At 38.4% G+C, this 21,711-nt stretch overlaps 1 protein-coding gene across 4 annotated transcripts in view; it reads left to right on the forward strand.

Moving 5' to 3' along the window:
• Positions 1 to 21,711, forward strand: part of WDR19 (WD repeat domain 19) — an 89,681-nt gene that overhangs the window by 11,296 nt on the left and 56,674 nt on the right. For all 4 annotated transcript variants that reach the window (XR_008687100.2, XM_088836286.1, XM_055435014.2 and 1 more), the window contains exons 6-17: positions 638 to 753; positions 4,102 to 4,182; positions 5,628 to 5,740; positions 6,010 to 6,183; positions 10,742 to 10,812; positions 11,726 to 11,898; positions 11,986 to 12,100; positions 13,243 to 13,349; positions 14,288 to 14,410; positions 18,669 to 18,818; positions 21,086 to 21,233; positions 21,363 to 21,567. Coding sequence is in view for 3 of the 4 variants with exons in the window: in XM_088836286.1 (XP_088692412.1) it covers positions 638 to 753; positions 4,102 to 4,182; positions 5,628 to 5,740; positions 6,010 to 6,183; positions 10,742 to 10,812; positions 11,726 to 11,898; positions 11,986 to 12,100; positions 13,243 to 13,349; positions 14,288 to 14,410; positions 18,669 to 18,818; positions 21,086 to 21,233; positions 21,363 to 21,567 (1,576 nt within the window). In the remaining variant the exon portion in view is untranslated. The remainder of the gene's footprint in view (positions 1 to 637; positions 754 to 4,101; positions 4,183 to 5,627; positions 5,741 to 6,009; positions 6,184 to 10,741; positions 10,813 to 11,725; positions 11,899 to 11,985; positions 12,101 to 13,242; positions 13,350 to 14,287; positions 14,411 to 18,668; positions 18,819 to 21,085; positions 21,234 to 21,362; positions 21,568 to 21,711) is intronic.

The raw sequence follows: 21,711 nt of genomic DNA on the forward strand, positions 1-21,711 counted from the left end.
TGGTGTCAAGTCATGTGATTTCCACCCCAAAATGTAGTTTTTGCACTGGCTAGATTGCTTAATTAAAAAGTGTTCTGACACTTAGTGGCTCTCTAATAGCCCTCACTAGCTAAATGACTCAGTTCTTAACATAAGTCTCACTAAGGTGCCTTTATATTTGTACCTCAATATTGTCATGAATCACTGTATGTCTTTTAGTTATATACAAGTAATCAAAATTGTGATGTTGAATTGGCTTATGCCAAGGGTCTCCGACATCATAAAGCTGAATATAATGAAGATGACTTCAGTGCTTTGAGATTTATTTCTTTTAAGACATTATTGTGATAGGTTTTGTTATATGGTTAAACAAACTTGTCAAGGGGTAGGATATCTTTTTGTGTTACTACCTATGCTTATATGCACATAAAAAGTTGGAAAATCAGATTGCCCTTATATACAGTTATCTTGATTTAAAACTGTGTTATAAAACTGTTTTAAATAAGGTTGCTTAGACACTAAACTGCTTTGATGAGATTTTAAATTCCTTGTTTGTGTAATTTCCATAGTATATTATCTAAACTTTGAGATTACCATCACAGATTTTGTAAATTTTTTTTTGAGAAATCAATATGTACAAAAATCATCTCTTTTGCAGGAAAACATACTAAGAGAATCACATGTGGATGTTGGAATGCAGAAAACATGCTTGCTTTAGGTGGTGAAGATAAAATGATTACAGTTAGTAATCAGGAAGGTGACACAATAAGACAGGTAATATAGTAACATCTCTTTGACTTGCTGTGTTCAGATTTTCCTCCAAAATAAAGTTTGTCAAACTGACCTATAAAATTTTAAAATCTCTATGAGAGATGTTTACAATAACTTCATATTCTAAACATCAAGCTTTTTCTTTTTATGTACTAGGACATTTTTCTTTTAATACAAATACTTCATCCAAATTTCCTCCTTTGTACACTTCCCATTGGCTAGTGTTAGCTTGGATTACCAGCTCTGTGGTTATAATCAACCATTATATTTGTGAATATCTCTTATTTTATATGTGTATTTACAATGTAAATCATAACCACTGGACTCAGTCAGATCTGCCTGATTCTAAAGCCCACTCCTTTAACTGATATGTTAAATTGGTTCCAAACTAATCCTAATTAAATTTAATTTTAGGATTAAATTTTACTGCTCTTCAGATTTCCCACTATTAAGGGAATTTGTATTACCTATAGCTATATAATCTTACCAGTGGCAAAATTTCAATTCGGATGACTTGGCTTATGGTTTAGTATTTCTAGAGCAATAGTGACTGACACATTCTTTGAATACTGCTAGTTACATTAATAGGTCCGACATTAGCTATTTATTGCTACATAACAAATTACCCCTGAAACTTAGCAGTTTAAAACAACAGATGTTGCTTTGCCATTTTTGTGGGTGAGCAGTCCAGACACAGCTAAGCTGAGTACGTCTGCCTCAGGGTCGCTCATGAGGCTGCAATCATTTTAGCAGTCTGGACTGCAGTCTTATCTGAAGTGTTGACTAGGGACAAGTCTATTTCCAAGCTCATGTGGTTGTGGATAGGCTGGCTGTTGGGCTCAGGGCTTAGCTCCTCTCACTATTGACTGGAAGCCTGCCTCATTTTCTAGCCACATGTATCTCTCCATAGAATATCTCACAACAAAGCCGCTGGCAAGAGAATGAGAATAGTCATTCAAGACTTAAGCCACAACCTCTTAATAAATAACCTGATCTCAGAATTATTTCTGTCACATTCTGTTCTCAAGCAGTGAGTCACTAGGTTCAGCACACACTCAGGGTCTGGGTGGCAATTGCACTGAGGCATAAAAATCAGGAGGTGAGGACCATTGCGGACCACCTTAGAGGCTGCCCGCCATAGGCCCCCTTCTCTCAGGAAGAGAAAACTAAGCATGGTAAAACACATATAGCCTTATATGATTGTCAGATGTGCAATATAGCTTACAAACCCTGTAGCCTTTGTGAGATAGAGGAGATAAATGAATGTTGGATTGTGAATTTGTAAGAGAGAAGATCTAAATCGGTCAAGGGTGTAGGCTAAAACTATTGTAACAGAGACCCCGAATGACGAGGACTCTAAGAATGTAGTAGTTCGGGTGTCTTTGTCCACTTTCATTTTATCATATAACAGAGGGAAGCAGGTCATCTGTGTATCTCTGCTTCTCCAGGTTGTGTCAAGTCCCCCTTCTTAATGTTTTGCCATTTATTACGGTGTTTTGCCCTCATTAGCACCACATCTGCATTGCAGCCCCAGGGAAAGGAAAAAGAGCAGTGGAGTGCAAGAAATTGTAAACTACCTGATCTGGAAGATGCAGTCATTACTGCCATTCAGATCACATGAGCCTAGTCATATGGTCAAATCTAAGTGCTGCCATGGAAGCTGCAAATTTAGTCTGCCTAGGTGACCGTGTACCCTGCTAAAACTTGTTATAGAGGATATTGGAAGACTTTTATCAGTTGTTGTCATTCACTCCAAGCAGAACAGAACAAAGATAAGAGGAAAAACTTACTATGGCTGTTCAAGACTGGAATGACTGAAAATTTGGGCTTTGAGAATTTGCAGAAGTCTGAAGAAGAAAGTTGGTTCTTGTACCTGGAAAGCTTTGAAATTGAGATAGAAGTAACTCAGTCATATTGAGCAGACCACAGCTTGGTTCCAGTGATTCTTAAGGAAGGCATTTCTGGAAAAATAGTTTATAGAAAACTTGTAATTTTCATCAGTCTGTATTGGTGTCCTTTAGAATTCTAATACTACTGGGCCCCCGTCCTGTGTCCACACCAGACATCATCAGTAGATACTGGCATTTTTTTCTTCACCGAATCAAGACATGACCTTAGAATACTTTTCCACATATCACGTCCCAGGAAGCCCTTACCACTGAGCTATTATTTACATACAAGATAACTATTTCCCATTTTTAATCTCAAGCATTATGCTTCCAGAATATGACACACTAAAGTTGTAATCTAGTAAACAAAACATACATTATAAGTATTGTTTCATCTGGTATTTTCTCTGAATTGCTTATACCTGGCTATTCTGCAACGCACTCCATCGTTACTCCTGTGGATTTATTTTTATTTATCCTGCTTGTCTTGCTTCCTAAATCTGAAGATTGCTGTCATTGATCAGTTCTGAAAAATTCTTAGTCATTGTCTATTTGAAATTTGCCTCTTGCCCTTGCTATTCTCTTTCTGCAGCAACTGTTAGGCGTGTGTTGGACCATATTATATCTCTTAATCTCTCTGTCATAAGTTTCTTTTTGTCACTCTGTGCAATCTTCAGGATAATTTCCACAAATCAGTTCACTTATTCTTCAAATACGTCTAATCTTCTATCCCATCAGTCCTTCCCATTTTAATGACCCTAATTTTTATTGATGGAAAGTGCTTTGTAGTTCTTTTTTAAAACCTGCTTGGACTTTTAAAGAAAGTGTTGTCTTTTTTTCTATTTGTGAGTCTTTTTATGTTTGTAATCATTTTTAAAGTATTTTATGATCTTTTTCTGATAATTCTGTTCTTTTTAGATCTGCTGACCCTAGATGGTGGTCCATTGCTTGTGAATTTTCTCATTTTGAATTGGGAGTTCATCTGCTCTAGGAAGTTGTTTGCAGCCTTGGAAGAGGCTTTAGATTTGTTTTTGCTGAACACTGCAGGGAGTTTCTAGACCACTCAGAGTATAACTTTGAGCCTTAGACCACAATGAGCATAAAAGGGAAACTGATTTGAAAAGAATTTTTTCTAACCAAAGCCCAGCTCGAGTCAAATGGGTTCATTATCATCTCTCTCTATCAGCCGGATATCTGCAGCATCACTTCCTGCACTCACTTTGCTTTTCAGTTTGATCTTTGCTTATGGTCCACAGAAATCTTCCTTACCTTCTTTCAGGTTTATCTTAGCCATTTAATAAGATACATGTTCAGTTTCATCCTGAATTTCTAGAACTTTGTAGCAGTGGGATTTTCAGGTTGTTCAGTGCAACGTATTCAGAAATGAAAGCAAGCCATCTGTTCTGTTAATGGAATTTGGGTGTGGGGTTTATTCATGGTGATAGTATTTTCACTTCCACAGACACTGGTGAGATCGGAGCCTAGTGACATGCAATTTTCCATGATGAAGACTGATGACCGAACCTCTGCTGCTGAAAGCACAGTAAGAGTTCTAAATCCAGGCCCAAATTATTTTGGTAATTTTGTAGGATATACTGTCCCCTTTCCTAGGGTGGTTCAGAATCTCTAGTGTTATAAAAAAAATTATGATACATCACTTATTTAACCAACATAGACCCCAGTTTCTCAGGCCTAAATGTTGTTTTTGCTGCCACCTGATATCTCATTTAATATCAAAACAATTGAAGATAGCATCCTATAGCACTGCTGTTGCTCTCCTTATGGTAGCAAGAACAGTGGAGGCGCCTTGAAAAACAAGAGTATTGAGTCTATATCTTTTAAATTTTTTCATTCTTATTAGATATGGGGACCAGAATGCCAGAAATCACTAGTTTTATTTTTTAACACCTTAGATTTATTTTCCCTGCCACATTTTAACATTCTGAAGTCCAGATGGTTTTCCCAGTCAACAAGAATATATTTAATGAAGTAATGTTTTTCTTTATTTCTTAAAAAGATGTTATATTGATAATGACTCATAACCAATAGCATCGTCAAAGCAAGGAAATATACCAAAGTGTTTCTGTTTTTATATATATATATCCATTACCCTTAGTGAGCCCAAATCGGTAATGTACTCTTCTCTCTCAACACAATTACATTCTCATTTGAGAATTACAGTTTAGTATTGGCCTGTGAGTAACAGGAATACTAGTCTAGCCACATTAACCAATGTCCTGCAGTTGATGGAAAAAGTGATGAAATAAAAAGCTGAACTAGATTATCCACACAGGTGTGGACCCGTAATCCCACGTGGCTCAAAATCAAAATCAGATCGCCTTAGGGTAGAAGAGTTGCTATACTCTGAATGTGAGTTTAATTCCAATGGAACTATGTCAGACTTACCTTCTTGTACCGCACGGTACTCTTATTAGAGGTACAGCGAATTTTAAAAAGTTATTCCATTGAGCTATTTTAGTATACTTCCAAGGATATATTGGGTATATGTAAACCCAAGGAGTGGCACCCCACTCCAGTACTCTTGCCTGGAAAATCCCATGGACAGAGGAGCCTGGTAGGCTGCAGTCCGTGGGGTCGCTAAGAGTCGGACACAACTGAGCGACTTCACTTTCACTTTTCACTTGCATGCATTGGAGAAGGAAATGGCAACCCACTCCGGTGTTCTTGCCTGGAGAATCCCAGGGACGGGGGAGCCTAGTGGGCTTCCGTCTATGGGGTCACACAGAGTCAGACACGACTGAAGCGACTTAGCAGCAGCAGCAGCAAACCCAAGGATCCTTCCCAGACTACATTTTAGGAAAATGGTACAAATGTTTTGAGTTAGTTACTTTGTTTCCTTACTAATTTATAACATTTAACACTAAATTTGGCTCAGTTTTTCTAAATTAGGTTTATGCTGTTTTAATTTGCTTATTAGTCTTTTCATGAAGTACTGAACATTCCTCTCATAATTCCTTTTTTTGGCAGGTAAGTGTAGTGGTTGGCAAGAAAACTTTGTTTCTTTTTAATCTGAATGAACCAGATAGTCCAATTGATCTGGAATTTCAGCAACACTATGGCAACATTGTCTGCTACAGTTGGTATGTACAGAAGCAAAATACACAAAGGGTGTTTTTCCTTCCTAATTATAGTGTGTTTCATTTTTGTCTGTAGCATTTTCACTCCTCTATGTGACATTTTCTGGATTTCAGTCTGTGACTTTAATGTGTGAAAGTACCTAGCATGTTATCTGGCAAATAGGCCCTTGATAAATTATATTCTCTATTTCCTTAATGTTAAGGTATTTATTACTGTATTGCAAGTGACAGTTAATCTCCCTTTTACTGTATTACTGCCTCTGTTGCTGTAGGTATGGTGATGGCTACATCATGATTGGTTTTTCACGTGGAACTTTTGTGGTCATTTCCACTCATATTCGAGAGATTGGTCAAGAGATATTTCAGACTCGTGACCATAAAGACAGTCTAACCAGTATTGCAGTATCACAGACCCTTAACAAAGCTGCTACCTGTGGTGATAACTGGTAAGTTATATTCACACATTCCTAGGAAAGCTTATTTAAGGAATAGGCAAGAGAGTCAACAAGATGTTGTTAACTAATGTCAATCTATCCACCATACTTGCACTGTTAGAACATGTTTGCAGTTGAAAATTTCTAAGATACCTTCACCTTTGCCTTGAACACTCAGGGTAAAACCTAAAATACTAAATGTGTACCAAATATAAAACCTAAAATGGAGTATACTTGAAAATCAGTCATAAAAATAAAATAGGCACTTCTGGGTAACAGGGAGTAAGTACCCTTGGCCCTGTCTCTCTCACCAAATACAGCCATAAAACCTGAAGAGGACCCATGAAACAGCTATGTAAGGATTCTGAAAAGTAAATAGTAGCAGGCAGATTGGAGAAGAAAGTCAGCATTTGAAGTACCACTGAGCCAGCAGTGAGTCTCCTGTTTGTCTTCTGGTCTCTCTCAGCCAGGACTCAAGGCAGCCTGAGACCTGGACATAAGCACTGGGGCAGAGACAGACAGAGCTCTGAAAGAAGCCCTTTAGTTCTGGCTCAACTCGCAGTAAAGAGAACTCCTAACACTCAGACTAAGTTGGGGAAATCCCTCAGTTTTCTCTTTTTTTCCCCCCTTCTTTTTTCTCTCATGCCCCAGCCACCAAGCAGTCCACCGTGGCAGTGACAGCAAGGACCCACAGGCACCTGAAACCCTGGCTAACCTTCCTCTCCAGCTGGGGGAGCTGTGGTCCCAAGAAGATGGGGCATACCCCCACTGTTGATTTTTCTCTCTGTCCTCTCACTGTTTGGCCACCAGTGCAGTTGTAGGAAGACCAAAGCAGAATAACTGGAGCCCAGCTTCTGTGCTGGAAGACCAACAGGGGGAAGCCCAGGTGTATTCTGATACACCTGGGAGGTCCTAGAGAAGGAGGAACTCTGGAAAGTAATCCTACAAAGATATTTATGAAGTCCCAGGTTCACCTCTGAGCTGTGTGTGTGTGTCACATCCTACATGCCTGACAAAGACTTGGAGAACTGAACTAAGGGACAGACCATAGCCCAGGTCCTGTACTGGCCACAGAGTGGGCCATCCAAGGACACACCTGAATACCACTGCAAAGGCTTTGGAAGTGAAACGGACATTGAAATCATAGCCCACAGAAGGCTGGTCGAAACATGTGGCCCAAACCGAACTGGGCCAATTGCCTCCTTAAAAAAAAAGTTTAACTTCCTCCGTGGGATTTAAACAAGACAGAGTCTCATAACATAATTTTCAAACTGTCCAGAATATAACCCCAAATTGCTTGACATATGAAGAATCAGGAAAATTTTGACTCACTTGAGAAAAGACAATCAAAGGATGCCAGTGCTGAGGTGATGCATGTAGCAGCTATTATAAAAATGTTCCAAAAGGTAACAGCATTCTCAAAATAGACTGAAACATAACCTCAGGGAGAAAAAAAAAAAATGGAGCCGATAAAGAAGAACCAAATGGCAATTCTAGAACTGAAAAAATAAAATTAAACTGTATGTAATATCAGAATGGAAATCACAGAGTAAAAGAGTTGTTGAACTTAAAGATAGATCAATAGAAATACCCATTCTGAACACAGAGGAAAAGATTTAAAAAAAAAAAACAGCCTCAGGGACCTTGAACCTACCAAAATGTCTAACATTTGTGTCATAAAAATCTCAAAGGTTGGAAGCATCTCACGTTTGACGAAAGACATAAACCTGTATATTATACCAGCTCAGCAAACCCCAAAAAGGATAAATCCAAAGAAATCTAGGCCCAGACTCATCATGGTTAAACTGCTAAAAACTAAAGGCAAAGAAAGATTTGAAAGCAGCCAGAGAACATTCTGAATGATAGCAGATTTCTCACCATAAACCATAGTGACCAGGAAGAAACTCATAACATTCTTAAATTGCTGAAAGAAAAGAATTGTCAACCAAACTTCCATCTATATCCAGTAAAAATAGCAATCAGTAATGAAGGTGAAATAAATATTCTCAGATGAAGGAAAATGAAGAGAATTTACTGCCAGTGGGCCTCCTCTAAAAGAACTACTGAAGGAAGTTCTTCAGATAGAAGGTAACAGATGAAAGAATGAAGCTTGGAATGTCAAAAATAAAAGGAAGGCAACAGAAACGGAAAATAACTGAGTAGATAAAGTGAAGGTGTTGGTCACATAGCCTACTGGTGAAATCACATCAGGAACTTATATTTGCTTGTGACCGTGGGCTGCTGTGAAGGGCATGCGTGTGCATAAAGGGACTAGTGTTCATTTAAGATCACTGCGGGCCACTTGGCCAAACAAAATAGATGCCAAGGCAGCTATATCATGGTGTAACTTAGTTAAACTCTCAACAGACTTGGATAACACTATAAACCAACTGGACCTAGCAGACATCTACAGAACACTCCACCCAACAACAACAGAGTACACGTTTTCCCCAGACACCCGTGGAGCATTCACCAATGTAGACCGTATCCTGGAGCATGAAACAAACCTCAACAAATTGAAATCATACAAAGTGTGTTAAGCCATCATGTAATCACACTTGAAATTGGTAACAAGATAACAGGAAATTCTCTGTATACTTAGAAATTAGACAGTCTGCTTCCAAATAATTCATGGGTCAAAGAGTAAATCTCAAATTAGAAAATACACAGAACTGAGTGAAAATGAAAATGTACATTTGTTGTTATTCAGTCACTCAGTCGTGTCCGACTTTTAGTGACCCCAAGCACGCCAGGCTTCCCTGTCCTTCACTATCTCCTGGAGCTTGCTCAAACTCATGTCCATTGAGTGGGTGATGCCATCCAACCATCTCATTCTCTGTTGTCCCCTTCTCCTCCTGTCTTCAATCTTCAGTAGATGTACATAGCAATATCTATTTCAGGCGGCTAAAGTAGTGCTGAGAAGAAAATTATAGTACTAAATTGATATAGAGGAAAAGAAAAGACATCTAATCAATTATCTTAAGTTCCTATCTCGAGAAACTAGAAAGACCTAAACAAGCCCAGAGCAGAAGGAAGAAAGTAACAAAGAGCAGAAATTGAAAATGGGGAAAAAAATTTAAAAGCTGGGGGTTTGGGTGGGAAATTGATAAATCTCTAGCAAGGATGACAAAAATAGAATACAGTTCACCAATATGAGTGAAATAGAAGTATCACTACAGATCTGAAAACCGCTAACAAAGCAATACTACAAACAACTTTATACTCAGAAATTTGACGACTTGGAACATAGGAAGCAACTCATTTGAGGGTATGTTTTTATGTGCCTACTGGCCATCTGTATGTTGTCTTTGGAGAAATGTCTATTAAAGTCTTCTGCTCATTTTTCAGTTGGGTTGTTTAGTTTTTTTGTTGTATGAGCTGTTTATATATTTTGGAGATTAAGCCCTTGTCTGTCTCATCATTTGCAAATACTTTCTCCCATTCTGTAGGTTCTTTTCATTTTTTTTTTTTAATGGTCTCCTTTGCTGTGCCAAATCTTGTTAAGTTTCATTAGATCCCATTTGTTTATTTTCACTTTTATTTCTATATTGCCTTGCTAGACTGACCTAAGAAAACATTGGTATGATTTATGTCAGAGAATGTTTTGCCAATGTTCCCTTCTGAGAGTTTTATACTATCTTGTCTTAGATTTGTCTTTAAGCCATTTTGAATTTATTTTTGTGTGTGGTGTGCACAAAATGGCTCACTCCACCCTTTTGAGGATGTGCTCTAACATCTGATCTACATGCAGCTGTCCAACGTCCCAAGCACCACTTGCTGAAGAGACTGTCTTTTTCCCATTGTGTATTCTTGCCTCCTTTGTTGAAGAGTAATTGCCTGTCAGTGTACAGATTTACTACTGGGCTCTTTGTTCTCTCTGTTATTTCTTACAGTCACGTGTGGACCTACAATTATATCAAAATTTTAATTAAGTGAAAATGGAAAATATATGAAGGCGAAGCACTGGGAGGGTGGAGAAGGGACAAAGGAAGGAGAGAGGAAGGGAGACAGGAAGAAAGAAATATCACTATCAGGTCCCAACATCACTCTACACAGGTTTCACTTGCATAAGCCTACTTACCCGTCCCGATAACCCTTTAAAGTAACATCATGCCTCCACTTTTCAGAGCTTTCCACCTAGGCCTTTCCAGATCTTTGTGTTATGCCTCACTTATTTTTGTAGGAAAGAACTCTTGGAGCAGTGGATGGGGGGAGAGGAGGGAAGGACACATTGCAAAGAGAAACCTGCTTCATTTTACAATAATCAGTACTGCTCAGGGGAAAGTTTGCCTACTCAAACTCTTCCTCAGGATCTTCAGCCTCCTTGTTCCTGACTATAGATCAAAGAACTAAGCTGGGCACCACTCCCACCCCCAAATCAACAAACAAAAATTTTAAAGAAAATATAATTAAATATAGAAAGTTTAATATTTTCTTACCTTAACCCTATAGATCCTCCTGTACATCCCTTTTTGGAGAACACTGACCTGTTCCATAGATTATATTTGCTTGATTTTAACTTAGTGCTCATATTTAAAATATATATATATATATTTTTTTTATTTTTCAGCATTAAAATACGTGACTTGGCAGAATTAAAAGACATTTATGCTATAGTCAACTTGGATGATGAACATAAAGGTATTGATTTTTCTGAAGCAAATTGGCATTTGATCATTTTAGTAAGAGAGTAACGTACTCACTGGAAAAGAGTCTGATGCTGGAAGGGATTGGGGGTGGGAGGAGACGGGGACGACAGAGAATGAGATGGCTGGATGGCATCACCGACTCGATGGACATGAGTTTGAGTGAACTCCGGGAGTTGGTGATGGACAGGGAGGCTTTGGCGTGCTGTGATTCATGGGGTCGCAAAGAGCCGGACATGACTGAGCGACTGAACTGAACTGAACTGATTGTGTTTGTTAATGCATGGTTTGCATTCATTGTAGGAGGAAGCAAATTAACACCTTTCCCTGGAATTCCCTAAAGTAGCCTCTATATTATTAATTATGTTGAGTCATACTCCTTGACTGGGCTTCCCAAGTTGGTTCAGTGGTAAAGAATCCACATGCCATTGCAGGAGGCACCGATTCAATCCCTGGGTCACAAAGATCCCCTGGAGAAGGAAATGACAACCCATTCCAGTACTCTTGCCTGTGAAATCTCATGGACAGAGGAGCCTGGTGGGCTACAGTGCATGGGGTCACAAAAGAGTTGGAAATGATTTAGTGACTAAAAACAAAAATCTGCTTGACTAGGAGGATGTGAATATACTTTGATTCAAAGATTTCTGTTGTATTTTATCCCAAATCCAGTTGCAAAATCTAAATTCTTATATATTTCCCTTTGACCCAGTTTTGAATGCATCGGGGTTCATGCTCATAAGCCAATCCTTGATGAATGTCCTAGTCTAAATAAAAGCTACTTCCACTATTTTTAAAACTTTGAAGATTTTTATGCCTCTGGTAGCTTAAGTGAAGATATTTAGTGTGCTTGGTTTCCTGTAACAGCATATCTGTTTTTATATAATCCTTTGTGTGCTCCGTCGTTTCAGGGCTGGGCACCTTGTCCTGGACAGATGATGGCCAGCTGCTGGCACTGTCCACCCAGAGGGGCTCGCTGCACGTGTTCCTGACCAAGCTTCCCATCCTTGGAGATGCCTGCAGCACCAGGATTGCATACCTCACCTCCCTCCTTGAAGTCACCGTTGCCAACCCTGTTGAAGGAGTACAAAAACAGTGTTATCTTTATTTGTTAATGAAATTAAAACAGTGTTAACAGTTGATTCACTACTGCTGCTTTTCTTTATTGTAGGAACTGCCAATCACTGTTTCTGTCGACGTGGAGCCCAACTTTGTAGCAGTGGGACTATATCACCTGGCTGTGGGAATGAATAATCGAGCTTGGTTTTATGTCCTTGGCGAGAATGGCAAGTCTAAATCCAGTTGTTTTCTTATCTAACATAAAATTTGTTTTTTTGTCTGTGTTTGTTTGGGAAGCACTAATAGTTTCTTTTAAGACCAAATTTTTCTTTTTCTTCAGATATCTCTTTCTTAGCTTAAATGGTTTTTTGTGAATTCTTCTAAAAATTTTGCGTAGTTTTGGGAAAGGTTTTGTTCTTTATCTTTGTTGCGAAGACACTGTGGTATCCCGAGCAGATTGTGATCTTTAGAATTGGGCCCTGGGTTCAAATTCTCTTCTGCCCCTTTTAGCTGGGTGACTGTAGACAAATTCTTTACCCCTCTGAGCCTTGGTTTCCTCATCTGGAAAGTGAAGATTCTTCTACTTGTAAAGGGTTATGAGAAAAATTATATGGAATAAAATATGTGATCTCCTTTTGCGCCTGGTCTTTCTTAGGCACCCGTTGGTCTGGTAGGTACTTGCTGCTGCTGCTGCTGCTAAGTCATTTCAGTCGTGTCCGACTCTGTGTGACCCCATAGACGGAAGCCCACCAGGCTCCCCCTTCCCTGGGATTCTCCAGGCAAGAACACTGGAGTGGGTTGCCATTTCCTTCTCCAATGTGTGAAAGTGAAAAGTGAAAGTAAAGTCGCTCAGTCGTGTCTGACCCCCAGCGACCCCACGGACTGCAGCCTACCAGGCTCCTCCATCCATGGGATTTTCTAGGCAAGAGTACTGGAGTGGATGTTAATTCCCTACCCTTCCCACTGTATGCTTTGAATGACCACTGACGTCTGAAGGGAGCCTCACTTTTTCTTCTCTTCCTCCTCCTTCTCCACCTCTTTCCCACAGGAGGTCAGATGTCCCTCAGGAATAGAGCCAGCCTGAGAATTATCCTCAGATGTTCCATTAAGCTTCTTGTCACTTAGGTTTAATTTTTGGTTGTTTTGCAAGTGACTTTATTTTTTATTACTTTGTTTCTTGTGAACCACTATGAAATTCCTAAAGGCAAATTTATATGGCAACTAAGATTTTCTTTAGACTGGCTAAAATAAAACTTTCATGTTCAGAATATTCTTTGAAAGGCACACATTTAAAACTTATTTGCAGATCATCAGATTAGATCATTTTGTTTATATTTTATTGTGTTTGTTTTTGTTTTGATTACTACAGCTGTTAAAAAATTGAAAGATGTGGAATATCTGGGGACAGTAGCCAGTGTTTGCCTTTATTCTGACTATGCGTCTGCACTTTTTGAAGGCAAAGTCCAGTTACATTTGGTAAGTATTTTTGGTGTCCCATGGTCTGTTCAGGTCAGTGATGACAATGGATAGCCTAATGTTTTGTAATCAAGAACTTTGGTCAAGAAGCGACCATGTACAGACTAGCTAGAAAGCCGTATGTGATAAAGGATTGACAAAACTCTTTACCATTCTGCATGAGATTAACCCTCAATTAACCCTTTAACTCTGTTCCCAAGAAACCCAGCAGAGTTTCAGCTGTGCTGCTCATAACACTGCTTATGTAAAAATGGCCATGTAAAGAGCATCTAGAAGGAGCTATAAGTAAGTTGTAAAAACTGATGGGAATGCCATAGGTCTGGCTTCCTGGAATGAATTGACCCATGTCACTGGTGGGGATCTTGAAACAATGCCCCATGAGTTGTTCAAGAGATGTTGGCCCTTGAAATGTGGGGCTTCTCAACCAGGACACTTCCCACGTGTATTTCTTGGCCCTTTACTTCTGGGAAGCCAAAGAGATTAGCTACAAGACAACTGCAGAGGCTACTGCAAAGACTGTTACCGTTAAAGAAAGTGAAAGTGTCTGTGGCTCAGTCCTGTCCGACTCTTTGCAACCCCTTGAACTGTAGCCCATCAGGCTCCTCTGTCCATGGAATTCTCCAGACAAGAATTACTGGAGTGGGTAGCCATTCCCTTCTCCAGGGGATCTTCCCAACCCAAGGGTCAAACCCAGTCTGCTGCATTGCAGGCAGAGTCTTTAGCATCTGAGCCACCAGGGAAACTCATTAAAAGGGATATTTAATGTGCCCTGCTGGCAAGCTGGGTTCCTGCCTGATAACCTTTCTGAGTTAAATGGTTTATCTGGTGAGCCTGAGTATTTAGTTGAATTTAAGAAAAAGACTCTCCTTTACCCCCTAGATGTTGCAAACCCGGTTTATTCAGTTACGTTTATGAGCCACTATTATTGTTTGTTTTAGATAGAAAGTGAAATGTTGGACACCCAAGAAGAACGTGAGACGCGACTTTTCCCAGCAGTGGATGATAAGTGCCGTATTTTATGTCATGCCTTAACTGGTGATTTCCTCATCTATGGCACAGATGTATGTGTTGTCTTCTGTAATATAGAACGTGGGAAAATTTCTCATTTTTACCTTGTAATTTATTATATATGTGTGTATGTGTATATATGTTATATAGATATTATATGTGCATACATGCTCAGTTACTTGTTTGTGTCCGACTCTTTGCAACCCCATGGACTGTAGTCTTCCTCTCTGTGGGATTATCCAGGCAAGAATACTGGAGTGGGTTGCCATTTCCCCCTCCAGGGGATCTTCCCAACCCAGGAATCAAACCCATGCCTCCTGCATTGGCAGGCAGAACCTTTACCACTGAGCCACCTGGGAAGCATTATATGTGCAACAAATTGTGTATATAGAGCACATTGGTGTGATTGGCTATTATCAGGTGCTTTTGTAACTATAAGCAACTTTGATGGCACAATGGAAAGGACAGACTTTGGAGTCTGGACAATCTGGGCTCAAATCCTAGTCCTCTTACTTGCTGCTTGACACTTCCCAGTCTCATTTGCCTTATCTTGATGCTTTCAGGATTTAATTTGATGACACATGTAAGACACCTCATTCGACTTTAGCTGTCCAGTGCCTACGTTTAGCGGGCATTTAATTAAAGTTAATTGAATATTGAGAATCCCACTTCAACCTTTTGGTCGTTTGAACCACCAACACCCTGTACTCTTAAATGTTACATTAGCCACATATACATAAAGTATAGGTTAGTAATAGCATTTATATTTGTAAAAACTTTTCAAAAAAGAGTTTTCAAAGCGTATCATACCTGTTACCTCGCTTAGCCTCTAGAAGAATTCACCAAGTTGGTTTAAAAAAAAAGGCATTATTTTCCACATTTGTTGCTATTGTTCAGTTGCTCAGCTGTGTCCGACTCCCCCATGGGCTGCAGCACACCAGCCTTCCCTGTCCTTCATTAGAAAAGCAGTTAATCACTGTTTCAAAGGTTCTGTTTTCTCACATTGTTTTTTTTAAAGAGCATATTTTAAAACATGCTTATTGCCAGAAGAGAGACTTTTTAAATTTAAATTTGACCCAAAATCAGTTTTTGAGCTTATATACACAAGTAAGGTAGGTCTCATGTATCAGATAAAGTGGTGGTGATATGGTAAATAAGTAGTAAATAAATTAATAGTACATTTGTATAACAGTTAATAAAGCCCTGATCTCACTCACTTATCTCATTAACTATAAAATAAGCAGGGAAGCTATATATATATATGTATATATTGTATATATATGCTTATATATACATGGTGTATATAATATCATGATATCCACGTGTAAGTGATATCATATATTTGTCTTTGTCTGACTTAACTTCACCCAGTGTGGCAATCTCCGGGTCCATCCATGTTGCTACAAATGACATTATTGCATTCTTTTTTGTGGCTGAGTAATATTTTATTGTATATATGTACCAGTCTATATGTACCACGCCTTCTTTATCTGTTCATCTGTTGGTGGATGTTAGGTTGTTTCCATGAACAGTTTTTTCTTTCAGTACTTTAAAGATGTAGCTCCTCTGTCTTCTTGCCTACATTTACTCCAGTGAAATCTCTGTCATTCTTATCTTTGCCCCTCTGTGTGTCATCTGTCTTTTTCCTCTTCCTGCTCTTAATATTTTCTCTTAATCGCTGGTTTTGAATAAGTTAATTGTGATGTGCTTTGATGTAGTTTTTCTCCATATTTCTTGTGCTTGGGTTGTTGAGCTTCTTTGAACCCAAGGGTTTATAGCTTTAATAAAATTTGGAACATTTTCAGCCATTATTTCTTCAAAGATGTTTTTCCCCCCTCTGTTTGCATTCCAATTTCAGAAACTCCAATTACGCATATATTAAATTGCTTTAACTTATCCCACAGTCGATGCTATTTAAATTCTTTTTACTCGTTTTTTTTTTCTCAGTTTCATTTTAGATAATTTCTACTGCTGTATTTCAAGGTTACTAGCCTTTTTTTCTGTCATATTGAATCTGCCAGTAGTTTCATCCACTGTATTTTTCATTTCAGACACCATAGTTCATCTGCAGAAGATATATTACAATATGTTTTTATATCTTCATTTATCTATTTAAACATATGCCATACCATCATATCAACTGTTTTAGTTACCTATTTGCTAATTCTAATATCCGGGTCAGTTCTGGGTCAGTTTTGATTAATTATTGTCCTTAATATGGGTTGTGTTTTTTCCTACTTCTTTGCATACATGGTACTTTTTCCTTTTGAGGGTGCTGGATGTTTTGTATTCCTAAAGATATTTTGAGCTTTCTTCCTGGAATGCGGGTCTTGGAAACAGTCTGATCCTTTTGAGTCTTGGCTTTTGTGATTTGTTAGGCAGATGTGGAACACTCCTTTTGTTGTTTAGTTGCTAAATTGTGTCCAACCCTTTTGCAGCCCCATGGACTATAGCCCCCAGGCTCCTCTGTCCATGGGATTTCTCAGGCAAAAATACTGGAATGGATTGCTGTTTCCTTCTCCAGGGGATCTTCCCTACCCAGGGACTGAACCCCCGTTTCCTGTGTCTCCTGCATGGGCAGGCAGCTTCTTTACCACTGAGCCATCAGAGAAGCCTGAAACACTGCTTAGTCTACAACTAATTATTTCCCACTTTTGAGGCAAGATCTTCCTGGGTACTCCATCCAATATCCTGTGAATTACGTTTTCTAATCTGCCTATTGGAAACAGTCATTGTTCCCAATTCTGTGTGAGTGCCGACCTGTTTCCTCTAATGCCTTTGGATGGTTCTTCTCCCTGGATTTGACAATTTTCTCATAAGTGTGCAGTGATCAATACTCTGCAGAAGACTCAAGGTGGACCCTCTGAAGATCTTCAAGGCCCTCTCTCAGTGCATCTCTCTCCTCTCTGGTATTATATGCTGCAAGTCTAGCCACCTCCCTCCTGCCCAACTGAATCGTCAGCTCTATCTCCTCAACTCAGGGAGTCGTGCTCCACCTGCATGTTCCCTCCCTTTGCCATGGCTTGAAAACTCTCACAAGGCAAAAACTAGAGCAATCACAGGACTTATCTTGTTTCCCATCTTCAGGAGACCATTATCCTATGTTGCCTTATTCCAGTATCTTGAAAATCATTTTTCATGTATTTTTTCTGTTATTTTTGGTTCTTTTGGGTGGGCAAGTTAAGTCCAGTCACGCCATCTTGGCCTGAATAGAAATGTAAGATATTAACATGTATTTTTATTTTAATTAAACTTTCTATTTTGGGATCATCGTAGACTCACATGCAGGTATAAGAAACAATACAGTGAGATCCTTTAAATCCTTTTCCTAGTTTCCCCCAATGGTAACATTATATTACATATCACAACCAGGGTATTGACATTAACAGGCAAGATATATAACAGTTCTGTCACCACCAGGATCCTTCATGTTGGATTTATTTCCACTCCCACTTTCTTCTTGCCTCTACCTTATCCTTAATCCTTGATAACAATCTGGCTTTTCTAGTCTATTCCAGTGGTCTGTGTATCTGTCCCTCCACCAGTACTACACAATGATTGCTGTAGCTATATATATATAAAAAAAATAACAGACTAATTTTCCCATTTTTTTTCACTGTTTTACTTATTCTAGTTCCTTTGCAGGGCCGTATAAATTTTAGAATAGTCTTGTCTGTATCTACAAAAAAATCTTGTATATCAGTTCAGGAGAAGTAACATCTTTATTCTGACACCAATCCTTGAACACAGGATACCTCTCCATTTATTTAGATATTTTTGGATTCTTTCATTAGTGATTTTTAGTTTTCAACACACACGTCCTATGCATGCTTTGCTAAATTTATGCCTAAGTATTTCATTTTTTTGAGTGATTGTAAATGGTATATTTTTAAATTTTGATATCTATGTGTTCATTGTTATTAGAGAACTATGACTGTATCTTGTGGATTTTTGTTTATTTTAAACTTAATTTTCTAATTTATTAACAGCAAATAATATTTAAAATAATACAACTTGAAAGTTACTCTTAACCAATAAGAGTATTTCTTACAAGTGGAAAATCTGAAAATCAATTAAGCTTAAATATGACTAAGGATATTAGAACTAATAATAGATTGTTGACTCAGATGTACATACTCATTTAACTTTCTTGGATCTGTACTTTGCTTATATAGTAAGTGTTATTTGTAGACTCTTCCTTGATCAAAAATATGACTTATTTTTTTCAGATTAGGAAATATGCTTAACATAAATGCTGAAAAGTCAGTATTTTCTTGACAGCCTTTCATTTCTATGACTGGATTTTTTTAGACTGGTGTCATTCATTATTTCTACATTGAAGACTGGCAGTTTGTTAATGATTACCGACATCCCGTCAGTGTGAAAAAGATTTTTCCTGACCCAAATGGGACCAGATTAGTTTTCATTGATGAAAAAAGTGATGGATATGTCTACTGTCCAGTAAGTCTAGAAAAGTTTTCAAATAGTTATTTTTTAAAATGGCAACATATGAAGAAAAAAGTGTTTTTAAAATATATTTCATATATAAGATCACTTTCTCTTAAACAGTGCTGAGAATTATAGTAGTTTGTTTTTATGTTTGTGGTATATTTGTGGTTTGTTTTCATGACTGTTTTCATCTAGAAAACATTTTACATTATTTTGTAATTTTTAAGTGTTAAAAAATCTTAGACTTTTTAATGGAAAGAATAGTTCTTATTCTACATCATTTTAACCTTATTTATGGCACAGTATGAAACTGCAATACTTTGGCCACCTCATGCGACGAGTCGACTCACTGGAAAAGACTCTGATGCTGGGAAAGGTTGGGGGCGGGAGGAGAAGGGGACGACGGAGAATGAGATGGCTGGATGGCATCACCGACTCTGTGGACATGAGTTTGAGTGAACTCCGGGAGTTGGTGATGGACAGGGAGGCCTGGCGTGCTGTGATTCATGGGGTCGCGGAGAGTCGGACACGACTGAGCGACTGAACTGAACTGAACTGAACTGAAGTACAGTGTATCTTCAGGTAACAGAGAGACTTCAGGCTTCAGAAAGCAAGGACTGTTCCCTGTCCTTTCTACCCGCCTCAGTTGATTTTCCTCTTCTCTTAAAGATCCTGAACACTAAGGAAAGATTTTTTTTTTAATTAGGTGATTTAAAAACAAATGAATCCATTTCTAGACTTTTTTTATTGTTGTTCAGTCATTCAGTTGTGTCTGATTCTTTGCGATCCCATGGATTGCAGCATACCAGGCTTCCCAGCCCTTGACTATCTCATGTCCAAGATAAAGGAAGTTTTTATCTTGGAGGAGTTTGCTCAAAGTCATGTCCTTTGAGTTGGTGATGCCATCCAACCATCTCATCCTCTGTCACTCTCTTCTGCTCCTGCCTCCACTCTTTCCCAGAGTCAGGGTGTTTTCCAATGAGTCAGTTCTTCACATCAGGTGGCCTAAGTATTGGAGCTTCAGCGTCAGTCCTTCCAATGAATAGTCAGGGTTGATTAAGATTTTTAGATTTAGTTACTCTTATTTTTAAACATCCTTAACTTTTACAAGACTAAATTTAGAAAAAAGGAAATATTGTGGTTTTATCTCACTTACTATACTTGGACTTTTTTTTTTTTTTTGATATCCAGTTAGTATATTTTTGTTCATAGTTCACACAGCCTACAGCTGCGCTTGGACTGAATCTTTGTAACTGTTCCCAGGCGTCTTAGCTTTAGCACAGTGAAGACACGTTCACTGAAGATAGCTCTCACTTCAGGATATACTCTGCTGCTGCTAAGTCACTTCAGTCGTGTCCGACTCTGTGTGACCCCATAGACGGCAGCCCACCAGGCTCCCCCGTCCCTGGGATTCTCCAGGCAAGAACACTGGAGTGGGTTAGGATATACTCTACTAGATAGTAAAAATTCCTCCCTCACTTTTTCTTTTTCTCTTCTCTTTATTTTCTTTTCTGTCTTTCTTTGACAAATGTGTAACAGGTTTCCTCAGAAGCGCCTGGATTATTTATTCAAAATTCCTAATATTCTAGTTCTTTCCAACCCATTTCTCAGTTACAACATAAGTGAGGAAAAGTGACCTGAATGTAAAGATGACCTTGAGTTCCCCCTACTTAATAAGGAAATTCAATCTTGTAGATTTCCTTTCAAGATTCATATATAAGCCTATCTGCCTGAGTTTATAGGAATATATGGATTGATTTTTTTCAATAGCTTATATTACTGTAATTATAGTTTGTTGGAATACATTGTTGGAATGCATGTTTTTAAATAAAATGTACCAAGTGGAATTTATTTAGATATCAAATCATGTATGAATTATTTTGTTTCTTCTCTAGTTGGAGCATTTCTGTACCCAAAATTATTGAAAATTTTGTAAGCACAAGTGTGTTCATAGTTAATATTTCTATTATCATTTTGAGCAACTTCAACTTTTTTTCTTAACCTGAAGTTTTGTGTCCAGACTTGTAGTTTTTCCTGCCAATTCATCAAATTTTAGATAAAACCCTTGATTTTGCATGTAACTACAGTTTTTTTCAAGCCACACTTAGTATAGAAAGGGGAAAAGAAACTTTTCTTCATTTATCTTATGATGTTGACAAACTGAATATGAGTTGGTAAGCTTTGCCAGCTAAGGCTGCAGACAGGCTCCATCCTACCAAGGCAAATGATAATGGTTTAAGTGCAGACTTGGGTAAAATCTGTAAATCCTTAATTTTTAGGTTAATGATGCTACCTATGAGATTCCAGACTTTTCACCAACCATTAAAGGTGTTCTTTGGGAAAACTGGCCAATGGATAAAGGTGTGTTTATTGCCTACGATGACGATAAGGTGTACACGTATGTCTTTCACAAGGACACTATCCAAGGTACTTAATCACTTTTTTATATGTTAGTTGAGAATTACATTTCCACTGCACTGAAATTAAAACATTATTTTTTTAATGTGTGTGCCGAGTATTAGCTTTCAACATTAAGGTGTCTGTTTTATAATATAGGATCCAAGGTCATTCTGGCTGGTAGCACCAAAGTTCCTTTCTCTCATAAACCTTTGCTGTTACATAATGGAGAGTTGACCTGCCAGACCCAGAGTGGAAAAATAAACAACATCTACCTTAGCACTCACCGCTTCCTCGACAGTTTAAAAGACGTGGGGCCACGTGAACTGAGGCAGATGCTGACACAGACTTTAATGCTAAAAAGGTATGGCTGAAACACTTCTTGTGGAGCTTCTCATTTCCTTTTGTGATTTTAACGGTCAAATCTTGTGAAAATAAATGGAAAGGAATTCCCTGGCCATCCGGTGATTAATAAGACTATACTCTTCCAATGCAGGGAGCACAGGTT

Source organism: Moschus berezovskii, chromosome 5 (genome assembly GCF_049115385.1).
Source record: "Moschus berezovskii isolate FMDL1 chromosome 5, NW_MosBer_1.0, whole genome shotgun sequence".
Taxonomy (NCBI): domain Eukaryota; kingdom Metazoa; phylum Chordata; class Mammalia; order Artiodactyla; family Moschidae; genus Moschus; species Moschus berezovskii.